Below are 16137 nucleotides of genomic sequence, written 5' to 3'. Positions count from 1 at the left end.
TTATACACTAATTTTTCAAGTTTAAAAACAAGCTATATATATTTTTAAACTTATATTACTACTTTCTATTTTTATAATAAAGCTTCTTTATGTATAGAAAATGCTATAGAAAGAATTAAATATTAACTAGATATATAGATTCTATAGTAGCGAGTAATTCTTTTAATTAAATCTTTTATAAGTATATAGAAGTTTCTTAAAGATTAAGTATAGAAGTAGTTGCTAAAGACAAAAGAGAAGTTAATTAAATCTATTAAGAAATAAACTAGAATGAATATTAAAGGTATTTAGCGCCACTGTTGTAAGGCAGTAATGTAGTTAGGTGGTAGAGATACGCGATTTTAGGATACCAACTAGGTCTTGTTTTATGTACAATTACTAAGCTAAATAGGGCAGATCAAATGATCTATGATACATCTCGTAATCCTCGTATATTTAGCGTGCACAGGGTCCCCTCTTGTACTAACACCTCGCCGGAACGGCTTAGACTATGGCCGGACCGAGAAACTTACGGCTATTCTCGCAGCTAGAGAAACTAAGTCCCTCAGCCCGGAACGCGTAACGACTTTCCCCGCATGTGATATTGTGATGACAGGGAGAACTATCCCGCAACTGGGCGACGACAACTGTCGCATTCTACGTTTTTGTAGAGTGCCTAGGATTAGATTTAGTTACCCCGCAGAATACTGCAATCGTGTCAATAATATTGTCCTGTCCACCGTGAACTATTACTCAAAACTCGCTTCGTTCGTTGTTGTCTTCCGCTCACGACCTGCTGAAAGCAGACAAATGGATCTGGAACGGCCACCGACCTGTCTTTTCCGATCCGAGATGGACACCATGAGGCAACAAGTGCAGACATCACTCCTAGACGTCACAGATGTCTTCCACCTTTCCGAGCGCCTCATCACCGCTCTCCGGGACCCCTCACGGTGCGAGGACGGCTGTTCTCAATCCCTTGACTTTGCACAAATGCTCCTCGAATCTGTGGCCCGCCTGATGGACTTTCTCGACTTAGCATGGCCCACAACCCGCAGCTGCGATGACTACGACCCGACGGAGGTGATGCATAGTGGTCACCCTGCGATGCATCCTAGTTACGCTTCGACGTCGAGCAGCTCTCATACCGCCACTTCTGCTGCCTTCGGTCGCCATACAACGGCGACTGTCGGCCGATTCATACTGGACGATTCCGAAAGAGACTTGCTGCTGCAGGAAATGCTTCGGGCGTCGATGGTGTCCATGAACAATGTGGTGGCGGACGTCCATCACCGAATCTCGCAGAGCTCGAGGGCGTCTGGTGCGGACCGTCACCGGATCTCGCAGGGCTCGAGGATGTCTGGTGCGGACTATCACCGGCTTGCGGCTTCGGACCTTGGGCGCCTGGATGCTTTGTCAGGACATCTGCTGGAGCGAACGTACTCTGCGTTAGCGAGGTATGGAAGTTCAATGGTGGCGTGAGCAGGAGATGCGTTGGAACGAGGTGCTTGGACCCTGGACCTGGCAAGTTGTTTCACGAACCCCTCACGGCTAAGACCAATCTGTTCGTTCTGCTTTAGTTTCATGCATGTCATTGGGCTCCACGGAACGGCCGTTTTCTTTTTGTTAGTTCAAAACCTCGAGTTCTTGGCGATTCTGCGGGGAAAATGAGGAGTAGGCTCGGACTTTTGGGTACCGTAGAGCTGGCAATTTCAAGTTGACTTTTGCTGAACTGGATTTGTTATAACGCGCGATCGAGCTACCACTCCAAGCATTCTACACCCTGCAATGAAGCAGCTATTAAGCCCGCTATCTTCTCTATTAATCAAAGCAGATATAGAGTGCAAAACACGCAGCAGATACATTTAACATCCTCTCATTAACCTTCCGCATATAACACACTAGAGTTCCTACGCAACGTAAGGGTAAGACATTGCGTGTTGTTGCTGCGCAGGCGTCGTAGTAGGGTTTTCTAGTCCACTCACTTAGGTGTTTTACTTGCTTACGAAACACGTTATACCGCTAGGATGCAAATCCACGTAATTATAAGTCTAGTATGTACCTAAGAATAACCTTCCTCTCTAGCTAAGTAAGCTTCCTCAACTACAGCTTAACAAATCAACGTATAGAAGCCTATACTAAAGAGGATCTATTTTCTACAACATCTAATCTTAATTCTAAGTAACTATATAGAATAAAAACTATGATTATAACTAAATAGTTTTTTAGTACATAGAGTATACATTAGAATTATGTTTGGTTAAAGAACACATGCTACAATATTATAGTGTATACATGTACAGTTATGTATAAAGTGTATAAAACCTTACCTACACAGTTTTAATATAAATTTACTTTACTACCTTACTATTTTATATAATAGCTACATAATATGCCACTTATTTACACTCTTAAAAGCCTATTTTAATATGTTACTTTTTTAAATCTTTTTAACAACTACTTAAACATGTAGTTTACTAGTAATAAAAAATATTCAACGTATTCTATAAGTAAGCGCTGTATATAAATAGGCGCGCTACTTTACTAACCTTACCTACTGTTTTTATTTTAATTTAAAATAGCTTAATATAGCGCTACTTAATTTTCTTTAAATAAAGTAGATGTTTAGTTTAAAATTTTCTTTACTAGAAATAACAAGATCTAGAGTAATTACTAGGCTAGTATTATTTATAGCAAGTTTAAACAAATAATCTACTACTACTAACACGCTAGTAGCTTTTTGATTTAATTAGTAGCTTAACTTAAAAAAAGTTAACTAGCTAGAAAAAGTAATTATTAAACATATTTAAATCTAAGTTAACATAGTTTTACACCTAGCTTAGCTGCTGTGCACAATATAACATACAATCTGCTAGCTACACGTAGTAGAGAAGATAGTAAAGTTAACTAGCTAATATATTTTACAAGCATGCAGTCTACGCAAGTAAATAGTCTACTATAATAAAATTTTAGTAGTTACATTATATATTACTTTATAACTCTTATATAAATTTATTAAATTATAAAAGAAGTTTAATTTCTAAATAACTAGTATAAGTTTGTAATTAGTAACTTAACTAGTAGTAGTAGCTAAAATGTTGTTAACTTTATAGTATAGTACTTAATTCCATACTATTCTAGCTGATTTTATTAATATTTTACTTATTAGTTAATATCTACCTTGAATCTAAATTACTAATAACTATAAAAAGAATTTATTTTAAACTTAACTTTTGTTTTATATATTATTATCTAATGTAGCTTTATTTGCTTTTTAAAGTAATATAACTTACTTTTATAAAATTGTTACTAAATGTATTTAATAACAATAGCCTACTTATAATTACTGTAACGATTCTCGTTCCATCTCGGGTCGCCCGGAACCTCCGGAAGGCCCCTGTATCAGCCCCGACCTCGACCTGGCCCCGACTCTGCCCTGCCCCCTGCTGTACCTCTATTCCCTCATGTATTTAGTTGCACCTTGCCTCTATAGCTAGCTTAGTAGTTTTCTAATATCCTTTTGTAAAAGGCCTATAGGTGTCAATGGCATTCCCAGGTTCAGAGTCCCCACGCACTCCCATATGCCTCTGAGTGGACTCCCACCGCATTCGGACCTATTGTCTTGCCTGCGCTGTTACAATTACTTAGTTTGTTAAATAGGCTTTGTTAGCTAGCTGCTTATAGTATAAGAACTTAAGTAGCAAGAGTAAGAGTAGTGTACAGTGTGCATAGCGTACGAAGTAGGTAGGGTGGGGGCAACATGTTTCTAGTTCTGTATTGCTCTGTCTTTTCCTCTGTACAGAGGAAAAGGGGAATATCTAGATGTTTGCGCACAGAGGTTCACACACAAGCATTATGTAACATAGTTACATAGTCCTTCCTATGCGCAATAACTATCTAGACTGTAACACTGTTACTATATATAGATACTAGCAACTTTTTATTTTTATCTAAGAAGTTGCTTTCTGTACTAGTTACCTCCTTTCTATTTATGCAGGATTCTGTAATAAGATAGTGTAGGATCTTTATATAAAGAGGTGCATGCAATAGAAAAAAAAAGGAAATAAGCTTTATATAAAGGTGTGTTACGGTCTACGGTTGGACCAGCGTAACTCCACCCAGGATGCTCCACAATATGGTACGGTTGGAGCGGGACTCGCTTACAGACCAAGCGGAGGACGCGGAGGTAGCACGGCTACCCGAGATCACGGAAGAATGCGTCGTCCAATAGGAGGATAGGACGCGAATCCCACGAGTCCAGGAGAGCTCAGCGAGCCCCGCTTGGCGGGCTCGTGTGGGCTCGTCCAGCTCGCCTTAGCGTCCTCTACACATGTATATAGTTCCCACATTAAACAACCTTTAGGAGGTGTGTTTAATGTTTAGTTTATTCTTTACATAGACTAAGTAGCATTTAGCTTTCTAAAGAGCTGCAATACTATTTGTATATCTTGCATTATATATACCTCTAACCCTGTCTGCAAGGACTGTTTAACCCAGCCACCCTACTGCCGCATAAGGGCAAACCACGATCCGGTCTCCCTATAGCACCCTCCATTAGCCCAATAGCCTGTACGTAGGACTGTACACCCTACCGGATTGGCCCCTACCTTCCGTCCTACTTCCCCCCTAGGAATACCGATAGACCCGAGTGCTTCACGAAGCAAGGATTGTAACAAGGTGTTATTAGTCTAGTTAGTTTAAAGCATCTTTGCGCATAGGATCTAGCTAGTCTACAGTTGCTTCTATTTAGACAGAGAGGTAGTTAGTTAATATTAATAGTTAAAAAGCCTAATTTAGTATTTTTTTTATACATGCATTTATAAAGTTATTTTTACTATTAATTTACTTAATTTTTATAATCTCTTTTTTGTTATATAATTTATAGAGTAATATAATGTTAATTATAAGTTATTTTTTACTAGTAGTGCCTAGCTTAATAAGGTAATTATATAAAAACCTTAAATTTATATAGATTACTACTAAAATTAGTAGTAGTTTAAGTATTTATATAATTTACTATAAAGTTATACTAGAAGTAATTACATTATTAAACTTTTTAACTATTTTATATAGTTTACTAGTAAGGGCACTTCTAGTTACTCTTTTACACTTAGTAGAATTCTAGTGTATAATGTTACCTAGTATTTTAAAGTAGTTACTTTGTTTTATATAGTTTTTATTATTTAATATAGTTAAAAATCCTAGCTATAAGCTAAGGTTCTTATTATTAGGAAATAATCTATTTATAAAAATAAATAGCTTTATGTAGTCTAGTTATAGTAGCATAAAAGTAAGTTTTTTACAACTATTGTCTATCTACTACTAGATGTGTATATTAAGAGCTTTAATGTTTTTATGCAAAGCTTTATATAGTAATAAAAGTTATATATAAAGCTTTTTAGGCATAATTACTTTTTTTATGCTATATTATATAGCTTTTAGGCTTAACTACTTTTATTACTTAGCTATAGTGTAATTTTTTTATTTTTTAGCACTTATATAAGCTCCCTTTTAAACATGCAGCTAAGTGCTAAAAAGTCTTATAGTGTCTATTTTTTAAAATCTTTTATATATAAACTTAGAAGCTTATAACTGTTGTGTTTTACTAAAAGGTTAACCTTCTAGCTAGCACAGCAGAAGAATATGTATAGACAGATAGCTGTATGCAACACTACTTTTATATAAAGGTTTTTAAGCATAATTACTTTTTTATACTATATTATATGTCTTTTATGCTTAAGTACTTTTATTATTTAGCTATAAGATAATGTTTTTATTTTCTAGCACTTTTAGAAGTTTTTTTTAAATATATAGCTAAGTACTAAAAAATTTTTATGTATAAACTTAAAAAAGTAGCATCTTTTTAAGTTACTATATATAAATTAGAAATTATTTAACTTATATATAATTAAATTTATAGGCTTATTAAATCTTTTAATATATTAATTTTATTATTTTAGTACTTTAAGCTAGTTTTATTTTACAGTATTACTTTTAATATCTTTATATTCTGTATATTTTATGTACATAATATAATTTTTTTTTAATTTTTTCATTATTGTTAGTTGTCTCACTCCTCTAGGTGGCTACGCATCTAGTAGTGGGTCCCTTCTCTGCGTGGCTACGCACGCAGTAGGTAGTGGTGGGCAGCTGTACGCTAAGCGTACAGCCTGTAACAGAGTAAGTAGGCAAGAATCTTCTTATAAATAACTACTACCTTCTCTCTTTATACAAAGAAAGAGGACTTTTTAGTACACATAGCTTTTAATACGTAAGCTAGATAGCTAACTATTTTAGGCAACTTAATTTAGCTATACACATGTATAAAACATAGTTATACTTATATATAAACACTAGCAACTTTTTTTTTATAAATAAGTTACTTTCTTACTTTATCTTTGTTAGATTGAAGCACTGTTTCTAGGCTTCCTGAGATGAATGATGGGTTTGGATATGATGTATAGGATGATGATTGATTGTATTGATTTATCGATCCTTTTTCTGCTCTACTCGTGTTGCTCGGCTTTTGTTTTTCCGATCCGAGTCCCTCGCGCACTAGCCCTATGCGCGACCAGCTTGCAACATGCTGCAATTTGCTGCAAAATGCTGCAAAAGGCTGTAACATGCTGCAATTTGCTGCAATTTGCTGCAACATGCCGCAATTTGCTGCAACATGCTGCAAAATGCTGCAACATGCAGCAATTTGCAGCAACATACTGTTCGAGCTTATTGCTCGTACTATGAAGCAGCTTTCGTCAAGCGTTCCTCCTGTCTTGACAGCAGGTGTGCATATCTAACAATCTTATTTCTTATTATCTTTTTTTATACTATTTTTTATATTCTTTATACTTTCTTTTACATCTTTTATACGCTTCTCTATATTATTTTCTCTTCTTTATATAGAGCTAATAGTGTACTGCTAGTTTATAACACCTGCTAGCTTTTTAGCCTACGTGCAGCATCTTTTTTCTATAGGATAGATCTTATGCTTAGCTAAAGCACAAAGAAGCTCTTGCCTAATGTATAAAGTAAGTTTTTAAAATTCTATATTATTTAGCCTTGAAAGTCTTTTATAAAGCAGAATAGCTTATACACTTTTATATATATATAAATAAAAGTATCTACTATATATAAAGTTTATTATACTTAAAAAGAACTTATTAATATGTTAAAGTAGTTTACTAAAAAGGTAAAGTTAACTTCTCTTTATAGTATTATTTTAGACATGTAGGTTACTTTTACTAGTTTATTATATAAGTATTCTATAATAAAGTAAGGAAGAGGAGAGTAAGAGAGTGCTAGTTAACTGTACAGTAGCTCTATAGTAGAGACTAGTTGCTTGTTTGTACAGCTGTTGTTAGGGGGAGTAGAGTAGAAGCTAGTTGCTTGTTTATACAGCTATTATTAAGGGGGGTAGGTAGTTTAACTATATAGTAGCTCTTAAAAAGTAAACTGTTGTATAGATTAGTAGGTTAATTCTAGCGCGTACAGTAGTCTACTAGTTATAGTATATGCCTTCTCTGCGTCGCTACGCACGCGGTAGATAGGTACTGTAGCTAGTAGGCTAGCCTTTGTACGAGCAGTTTAACTCTAAGGCGTGCGATAGTCTACTAGTTGCAGTAGATGCCTCCTCTGCGTGGCTACGCACGCAGTAAATAGGTACTGCAGCTAGCAGGCTAGCTCTTATACTAGCAGTTTAACCCTAGAGGCGTACAACAGCTACTAGTTGTAGTAAATACCTCCTTTAATACCTCCTCTGCGTAGCCATGCACGCAGTAGATAGATGCTGTAGCTAGTTAGCTAGCTCTTGTCTAGGCGGTTAACTCTAGGGCATACAACAGCTACTAGTGCAGTAGGTGCCTCCTCTGCGTGGCTACGCACGCTGTATCGGCACAGGCAAGACAATGGGTCCGAATGCGGTGGGAATCCACTCAGAGGCATATGGGAGTGCGTGGGGACTCGGAACCTAGGAATGCCATTAACACCTATAGGCCTTGTACAAAAGGATATCAGAAAACTACTAAGCTAGCTACAGGGGCAAGGTGCAACTAAATACATGAGGGAATAGAGGTACAGCAGGGGGCAGGGCAGAGTTAAGGCTAGGTCGAGGTCGGGGCCGATACAAGGGCCTTCCGGAGGTTCTAGGCGACTCAAGATGGAACGATTCATGAGGATCGTTACACATGCGGTAGATAGATACTGTAGCTAGTAGGCTAGCTTTTATACTAGTAGTTAAAGCTACCTTACTAATCTATTATTTTATAGAGATATCTTCTCTATATAGATATACACATAGTAAAAATCTACTAGTTAATAGACTAATTAGTGTTAGTTAGCTTACTCCTCTAAATAGCTATGCATCTAGTAGTAGATCCCTTCTCTGCGTGGCTACGCACGCAGTAAGTAGTAGTAGGCAGCTATACGCTAAGCGTACAGCATATAATAGAGTAAGTAGGCAAGAATCCTTTTATAAATAACTACTACCCATTCTTTTTATATAAAAAAAGAGGGCTTTTAAGTACACATAGCTTCTAATATATAGGCTAGACAGCTAACTGTTTTAGGCAACTTAATTTAGCTGTACACATGTACAAACACACTTGTACTTACGTACAGACAATTATTATATAAAGTTACTAATTACTAGTAGGATTTTATTATAGTAGTATAGTTAATTACTTTTATAGTTAATTACATAGATACTACTATTATTACCTAGCTACTAGTTTATGTAGCTTTATTATTTATTTTTATATATATTTTACACTAATTTTTTTTTACTTTATATAGTAGTAGAGCTTACTATATAATATAAAAATTTAATCTGCTGTTTTAAAAAATAAGTAATAAAATAAAGTACTTTATAAAGTGTATGTAACAGCGTGTACCGCATCACATGCTCTGCGGCTCAGCTCCCTCGCTTGCGCAACGAGTAGCGCCTTGGCAGGGGGCACACATGTATATTTAAACTTGCAGAGCAGCTCCTCTACTCTATAGTTTAATCTAGTTAGGTTACACCACCTCTTGCTTGTAGCTTAAGCATGCTAATTATAACAGTGTAAGTACTTTATTATTACTTTTACTAATTTATAGTTAATTAAATTAACTACTAATTAGTATTAAATAGGCTCTTTTAGCTAGCTGCTTATAGTATAAGCACTTAAGTAGTAAAAGTAAAAGTAGTGTATAGTGTACACAGTGTATAAAGTAGGTAGGGTAGAGGCAATAAGTTTCTAGTTATTGCTTTGTCTTTTCTTCTGTACAGAGGAAATGGGGAATATCTACATGTTCGCGCACAGAGGTTCGCGCACAAACATTATGTAACATAGTTACGTGATCCTTCTTATGCGCAATAACTAGTATCTAGACTGTAACACTGCTGCTACGTACAAACATTACTAGTATATAGATAAATTTCTAGTAAAATTTCTAGAAGATTCTAATTAGTAGTTTTAAAAGCATAGATGTCTATTACGTAAGATTTTCTATGTGTTTAATGTTAGCTAGCTTAGTAGTAGAATATGTTAACGTACTTCACAGGCGAGTTGCTCACACACCTAAGTTGCTTACTTTTGCTAAGACTCTACCCTAATAAACTCTATTATAGCCTATAACAACCTGCTCTAGCACTATATAGTACAGTACAGCCTAGAATATTATTTAGATACTACTTTTACTTCTTACTTAGACATTTATGTGTTATGCTTAGTCTAATTACACTATCTACAGCGCCTTTAAAATAGCTTACTTACTTTAGCTTACACCTGCTTTTTTACCTTCTTTTTATTACTACGCGCTTTAAACTTTTTTAAAGCTATTAAGTATAAGCTTTTTTAAATTATTAAAGTTTTTTTTACTTTAATTTACTTTTTTATGTAATTTATATTATATAGTAGCTTTATTAGCTACTTAAAGCTTAGTAATTTTTTATTATACTAATACTAGCTTATATATAATTATTACTATGTTTTTTAAAACTTTTTTAAACACTTTAACTATAAAAGTTAGTAAACTATTTATATACTTTTAAATTTTTATTTTTATAAGCATTAATTATAACTTAAGTTTTAGAGTATTACTTAGGGTTTACAACTACTAGGGCTTATTATATATAAGTAGTAGTAGTAATAAAGTGCGCAACTTTACATTAAAGCTTATTATAACTTCTTATAAGTTAAAAAAAACTAATTTAGTGCTTAAAAACTTTTTTTAAATATTACTAAAAGTAATTATAGTATTATAAGCTACTTTAAAGCATAGTAAGAACTTTATTTTTATAATATAAGTAATTTAGTTATATATAAGGTTTTTAGCTTAGCGCCTATATACTTTTTTAAAAAAGTAAAATAACTTACATTAAGTAGCTATAAAAAGTAAAATAAATAAAAAAGTATATAAATAGTAATAATTTTATTATTCTTATAGTATTACTAAAAATAAAGTAAGTTATAGCTTTTATAGCTATTAATAACTAGTAGATAGTAGCTGCTAATAGTACACTTCTTTATATGCATATTAAAGTGCTTTAACTAGTCTAAACTAAGCTAATTAGTAGTCTAGCTGCGCTTAAAGATTATAATAACTTAATTTTAAAGTAGATTTTTTTTATACTAGTTTAAAAAGTAGTTGCTACTTTAAAAAATAATAAAAGTAAAATAGCTTACTTTTTAGCATTAATACTTTAAATAACTGTTGTCTACTTCTAGTTACTTAGCTACACTACTTTTAGCTGTCTTTATCTCTCTAAACTTATAATAACTACCTTAGTAAATATTTAGCTTATTATAAACTTTATTTTATTAAAGTTATATACGTTATTATTCTAGATACTATACTTAGCTTTAATATTTTTTATAAAATTAAACTAGCTTTAAATTACTATAAAATTTTTATAAAAAGCTTTTTTATAGTTATACTTACACTTAAACTTTACTTTAAGCTTTAAGTAACACTTAATAAACATATTAAGCTAGTTTATACTAATATAGCTTATATAATACTTAGTGTATAAAAAATTAGCTATATTAGCTATAGCTACTAGCTAAAAGAGAAATCTTTATATATCTAGCTTAAGTATATACTAAATAATTACCTACTTTTTATTATTATCTAGCTTTTATAAGTTAGCTATATAATTAGCTTAAAAAAGTTATTTAGTATGTTAGTTTCTTATTATCTTTTAAAAAACTTTATAAATAGCTGTAGTATATTACTTAAAAAATATTACATTTTATTTAAAAGCTTAAAGTATAAGCTACATTTAATATTTTTTTAACACATTTAAGTAGTGTTGTTAGAAATGCATTAGTGTAAAAAAAGTAGTATAGTAAGGTCTTAGTAAAAGTAAGTAACTTAGGTGTGTAAGCAACTTACCTGTAAAGTATGTTATAGTTTTTTTTAAAAGTGTTGCAACTTACTTTTATAAACTAAATACATTTAATAACTATAGCTTATTTATAATTACTTAGTAATGCTAAATTTTAGTTTATACTACTTTTTAAATACTATAATAACTTTGTAAGTAATTATAACACTTATCTAAAAGTTTGTTTTCTTAAAGTTATAAATATTATTCTTATAAATTATATACTTAGTAATAATGTTATATATAGCTTAAACAACTTTTATATAATTATAAAATTCTTACATTAAGCTTTTTTAGTAATATTTATTAGAAAAACATTCTTTAAGCTTTATAGTGTAGCTAATAAAGTATATGTAACAGCACAGGCAAGACAATAGGTCCAAATGCGGTGGGAATCCACTTAGAGGCATATGGGAGTGCGTGGGGACTCTGAACCTGGGAATGCCATTAACACCTATAGGCCTTGTATAAAAGGATATTAGAAAACTACTAAGCTAGCTAAGGGGGCAAGGTGCGACTAAATACAGGGGGGAATAGGGGTAACTGCAGGGGACTAGGTCAAGTCATGGTCGGGTCTGATACAGAGACCCTTCGGATAGGATCTAAGCGACCTGAGATGGGACAATTTGTAGAATTGTTACAGTATATAGCTTAAGTTACACTAATGTAGCCTAGTTTACACTAACATAGCTTAGACTATAAAAGCTTTATAGTTTATTAGCTATGTTTTTTTATAATTTAAAACTTTTTATAAACGTAAGTAAAGTAGTTATATGCTTTATAATAGTTTGCTAATTTTTCTAAAGTAGCTATATAATTATATTGTGAAAGTCTACTATTGTATTTTCAAGCAAGGGTAGTTTAAAAGATTTTATAAATTACTGTAGTAGCTTAAATACTTAAGATTAACTATTTAAATTACTTAAAAAGCTAAAAGTATTTAAATGTCTTTATTAGAGCATTAAAAGTTAATTAGTAGATGTATTATTAATTAAAGTACAAGATGCTAAAATTGTATTAAAGTAGATTATTTGCTTATATAAGCTGTTTGCTTGTACAATACCTTAATTAGAAGTTTTCTTAAGTTTTTTTATATAAAATATAAACTCTATAGGCTAGTTCTTACTTAATAACTCTCTTCTCTATGTAGCTAGTAGTTTATCTACTTTATATTCTACTTTATATAGCTAAGGCGTAAATCTTTATAAACTAAAGTTAAAAATATATTATATAGTTAATTATTTATTTCTTAGTTATAGTAGATAAGGTTCTAGTAATTTGTATATATTTAAAGTTGAAATATATTTTTACAAACCTAATTAAAAACATGCTACTAGTATATATTAAAAGCTATTATAGCGTGTTGTATGCACTTGAATTAGCTTAAAATATAAATATAAAGTTTAAGATTAATTCTGCTTTCTTGCTAAAATAAATTAGTATTATGTTATTAAGCATTACTATTCCTACAGGTGTTTGCAATTCTAAGAAGAGGTAGCTAGCTTAGTAGTTTAGCTCTCTTAGTTGTAGAATACGTTAGATGTTATACTAAAGTTTAGTATAACTTTTATACTAATAAAGTAGAAATAGAGAATGTAGAAGACAACAAAGCTTCTATATAATACTATACTGTTACAGATAGTACAAAAGCTAGTTATAGTGTTGAGCAACGTTGTCGCGCAAGCGTTTTAGTGGTAGTGAGGTAGGCGCCCTACCTACCTCATTACATTAGTAGAGGGAAAATGCGGCGCTTAGTAGAGTACGGCGCTTAGTGGCGAAACACTATAGTATTAAAGTGTTTAAGTATCAAGTTACTACTATCTAGAGTAGATTACCCACGCCTCTCTTTTAGAGCGTAGAGTGGTATCTATATTCTAACATGGTTCATCGTGGTTCGCAGTGCTTGGCGCTGCGGACCTGATGAACCGTGCGAACCTCTTCGAACCGACTATGTGATAGTTAGTCGCGTGATTTTGAATTGATATTGGTGTTTCCTTCGCCCTGGGAGGGGTCCTAGGCACTTCCGGCGACGTTCCAGTCCCGTACCATAATAGCGGCTCTGGCGATCAGCCGAGGCCAAGTCTCCGTGTAACACCCGCTATCTAGGTCTCAATAATTCTCAAGCGTGGGTTTGCTTGACTTGCTCTCGTTCTACTAATCGAGGATAGCAGTTATCCTGGCTAAATTAATAATGAAATAAGAAACAGGGTTACGTTGAGATTTCTAAATACATCAGGAGAGTACTGAAGAGTTATGAGCAATTGTTTTCGGCTTTTCAACTCCTAGGGGAAACTCGCCTATAATTGGGTATTAACCAAGATGTTGTGATGATTTCCCCTGCACTTGTACTTTGTCTTATATTTCAGTCTGACATGTTTCCTCTTTCATACCGGTCACGCCTCTAGACAGAAGATAGCTAGGGCGAACTCCTGCAAGGTACGCTAACCGGCCCTATTGCTAGTTGTCGGCGGGTTTAACACCGCGCTTTCGGATAGTTTCGTCGGAAAACCGGCTGACGCTGGCGGTGTGCATGCAAGAACCACGTTCCTTTTGCTACTCGGTGTTTCTAATATCTAAATTCTCGAGATCGGGGGAATCATTTGTGACCAATTGGCCGAGTTCACGATGAGAAAGAGGTTTTATAAAACATTGAAGCTCAAGGTTGGCAAGTCTCGATCCCCAAGAATACGTATGAGCTCCACCCTTCGCTAGATGTAAATTCCACATCACGTGCAACTAACTCGCCGGCATGGATTCTCAAGTGCCCCACTACGTACGCCAGGTCTCGGAGATTGGCCAACAACTCATCAAGCACGCGGCTGTCAACGCAAACAGCCCCGAGGCGCGACAATGGCGTAGGGAGCTCCTCGATATGTCCCGGAGACTGACCAACGCGTTGCAGAATGAGGGCCAAATTGTGGAGGGGTATCTCTACGGTGTAGGTAGATCATACGCCGGTTCTTAGCAAACACATACGACCCCTCGAATATTCGGATTAACCACATCTAACGAGTGTCTATTTCTAGACGATTGATGTCCTGCTGTTCAAGATCGGTGCGGACCTGGGTGTGTTCCAGAAACTGACTAGCGCCGAAAAGCCGGTGACCTTGCACGAGCTGGCTTCTTCCACAGGCGCGAACGAAGTCCTCCTCGCCCGCATCATGCGAGGACTGACATCTATTGGTGGCGTGGATGAGGCCGGCATCGAGATCTACGCTCCGAACAAGGTCACCCGTGCTTTTGCAACAGTCAAGGGCCAATCTGGGATTGATCTCTTGTGAGTAATGACCCGCAATCTCCCCGCCTCCTCGTTACGGTCCGCCTCCTTTCGGGTATGAGGCTGGATTGCATTAAGGAACTTACCTTACCCGGAGTCGTGTAAGCTAACCTCGATGCACCTACAGCCACAATGTAATCCACGCAGGTTGGATGACGTTCCCCAAGTTCCTCAAGGAGACGGGGTACCAGAACCCGACGGACCCGAACGAGATGCCTTTCAACAAGCAATTCAACGGCGAGGCGTACTTTGACTGGCTGGGCAAGCAACCCGAGCTACTGCACTCGTTCCACCAGTTCATGACGACGCAACGCGTCGGACATCCACAATGGCTAGACTTTTACCCCATCGAGCAGGAGCTGGTTCCCGGCTTTGACGCCAGCGACCCTGATGCAGTCTTCCTTGTCGACGTGGGTGGTAGTGTTGGCCACGAGATTCAGGCTGTAAAGAAGCGGTACCCAAATATCCCCGGCCGGCTGATCGTAGAGGATCTCAAGGCGACTATTGATCGTGTGGTTCCCGAGAACGGAATGGAGGCTATTGCTCATGATTTCTTTACTCCCCAGCCCATCAGGGGTGAGTACACTGCTCCTTTTTCAATTATCCCCTTCATGGGAAGCGGAGAATAACTGTATACGCGAGTAGGAGCCCGCGCATATTACTTCCGCAGCGTCCTCCACGACTGGGACGACGACCGCTGCCGCGTGATCCTAGGACACATCCGCGACGCCATGAAGCCTGGGTACTCCAAGATCCTGATCAACGAATTCAACATTCCTCTCAAGGGCGCGTGTACGTTTGCGACGCACTCAGACTTCATGGTCATGTCTGTCAATGCCGCTGTCGAGCGCACCGAGCGCCAGTGGTACAATCTCATCGAGTCGGCCGGTTTAAGGATTGACAAGATCTGGACGCTGGAGCCGGATGCGGAGAGTCTTCTTGAGGTTACTATCCAGGAGTAGGAGGTTGGGTGGGCCAAGTATGAGGTGGTTCAACTCCTAAGTTGCAATTATGAGAAGTGCGGCTTGTCTGCCATTCGCCGAGCCGTAGTACCAGCGCTCGGCCAATGGACGCTGTCTTTGACAGAGTAGCGGAGAATCAATGAATGAGCACAATCTTAGCTCCATGGTACTTTTCTTATTTTATAATTTCGCTTCTGGTCTGCCTAATTCGGAGTTGATCGCTCCCTCAAAACCTACCCAGGATCTAGTGTTCCCATATTTTGGTCTCGCTCACTTGCGTATCTAGATACCGATGCGCAAAATACAATTGAACAAATTGTAGACAAAAACACGCTAGCATCTCTCATAAAAACGCGACAAGAACAACATGCTCCCCTCTACAATTGTTGTGTATGACCAAATATTTCTGTTGCACAGCTTATAAAACCGCTAGACTCACTTATGTTGCCCCTTTCCACCCCACTGGCTGTGTTTGCGTCTTTCCATGGTATATGTAGCATTCATTTTCTAATTGTCGAGTCGCACGTCTTTAGTCTATTGTTAACGAGTTGGGC

At 35.9% G+C, this 16137-nt stretch overlaps 3 protein-coding genes across 3 annotated transcripts; 2 read left to right on the top strand and 1 right to left on the bottom strand.

The window, feature by feature from the left end:
• Positions 1-270: 270 nt before the first annotated feature.
• On the top strand, positions 271-1559 carry BDR25DRAFT_346918 (uncharacterized protein; the record flags this gene model as incomplete). Its single annotated transcript, XM_033694205.1, has 3 exons — positions 271-283; positions 449-1062; positions 1098-1559. 3 exons carry the CDS (start codon positions 271-273, stop codon positions 1557-1559), a joined length of 1089 nt encoding a protein of 362 aa, XP_033540846.1.
• An 11669-nt stretch (positions 1560-13228) lies between these two features.
• On the bottom strand, positions 13229-14071 carry BDR25DRAFT_362093 (uncharacterized protein; the record flags this gene model as incomplete). Its single annotated transcript, XM_033696534.1, has 8 exons — positions 13229-13253; positions 13294-13338; positions 13366-13442; positions 13558-13626; positions 13660-13725; positions 13772-13795; positions 13825-13917; positions 13952-14071. 8 exons carry the CDS (start codon positions 14069-14071, stop codon positions 13229-13231), a joined length of 519 nt encoding a protein of 172 aa, XP_033540845.1.
• Positions 14072-14156: 85 nt separating this feature from the next.
• Positions 14157-15761, top strand: BDR25DRAFT_307425 (S-adenosyl-L-methionine-dependent methyltransferase). Its single transcript, XM_033690837.1, has 4 exons — positions 14157-14282; positions 14371-14621; positions 14749-15197; positions 15267-15761. The coding sequence occupies exons 1-4, from the start codon at positions 14217-14219 to the stop codon at positions 15581-15583; spliced, it is 1083 nt and encodes a 360-aa protein (XP_033540844.1). The 5' UTR covers positions 14157-14216; the 3' UTR covers positions 15584-15761.
• The last annotated feature ends 376 nt before the right edge of the window (positions 15762-16137 follow it).

Source organism: Lindgomyces ingoldianus (genome assembly GCF_010093535.1).
Source record: "Lindgomyces ingoldianus strain ATCC 200398 unplaced genomic scaffold BDR25scaffold_50, whole genome shotgun sequence".
Classification (NCBI taxonomy): domain Eukaryota; kingdom Fungi; phylum Ascomycota; class Dothideomycetes; order Pleosporales; family Lindgomycetaceae; genus Lindgomyces; species Lindgomyces ingoldianus.
This window is presented reverse-complemented; position numbering and strand designations above follow the sequence as displayed.

Excerpts from the sequence above, each read along its gene's own strand:
- BDR25DRAFT_307425 (XM_033690837.1), top strand. The coding sequence starts at position 14,217 with ATGTCCCGGAGACTGACCAACGCGTTGCAGAATGAGGGCCAAATTGTG. Across the intron at positions 14,283-14,370 it reads TGGAGGGGTATCTCTACGGT|ACGATTGATGTCCTGCTGTT; the intron begins GTAGGTAGATCA and ends GTCTATTTCTAG. Across the intron at positions 15,198-15,266 it reads TACTCCCCAGCCCATCAGGG|GAGCCCGCGCATATTACTTC; the intron begins GTGAGTACACTG and ends ATACGCGAGTAG.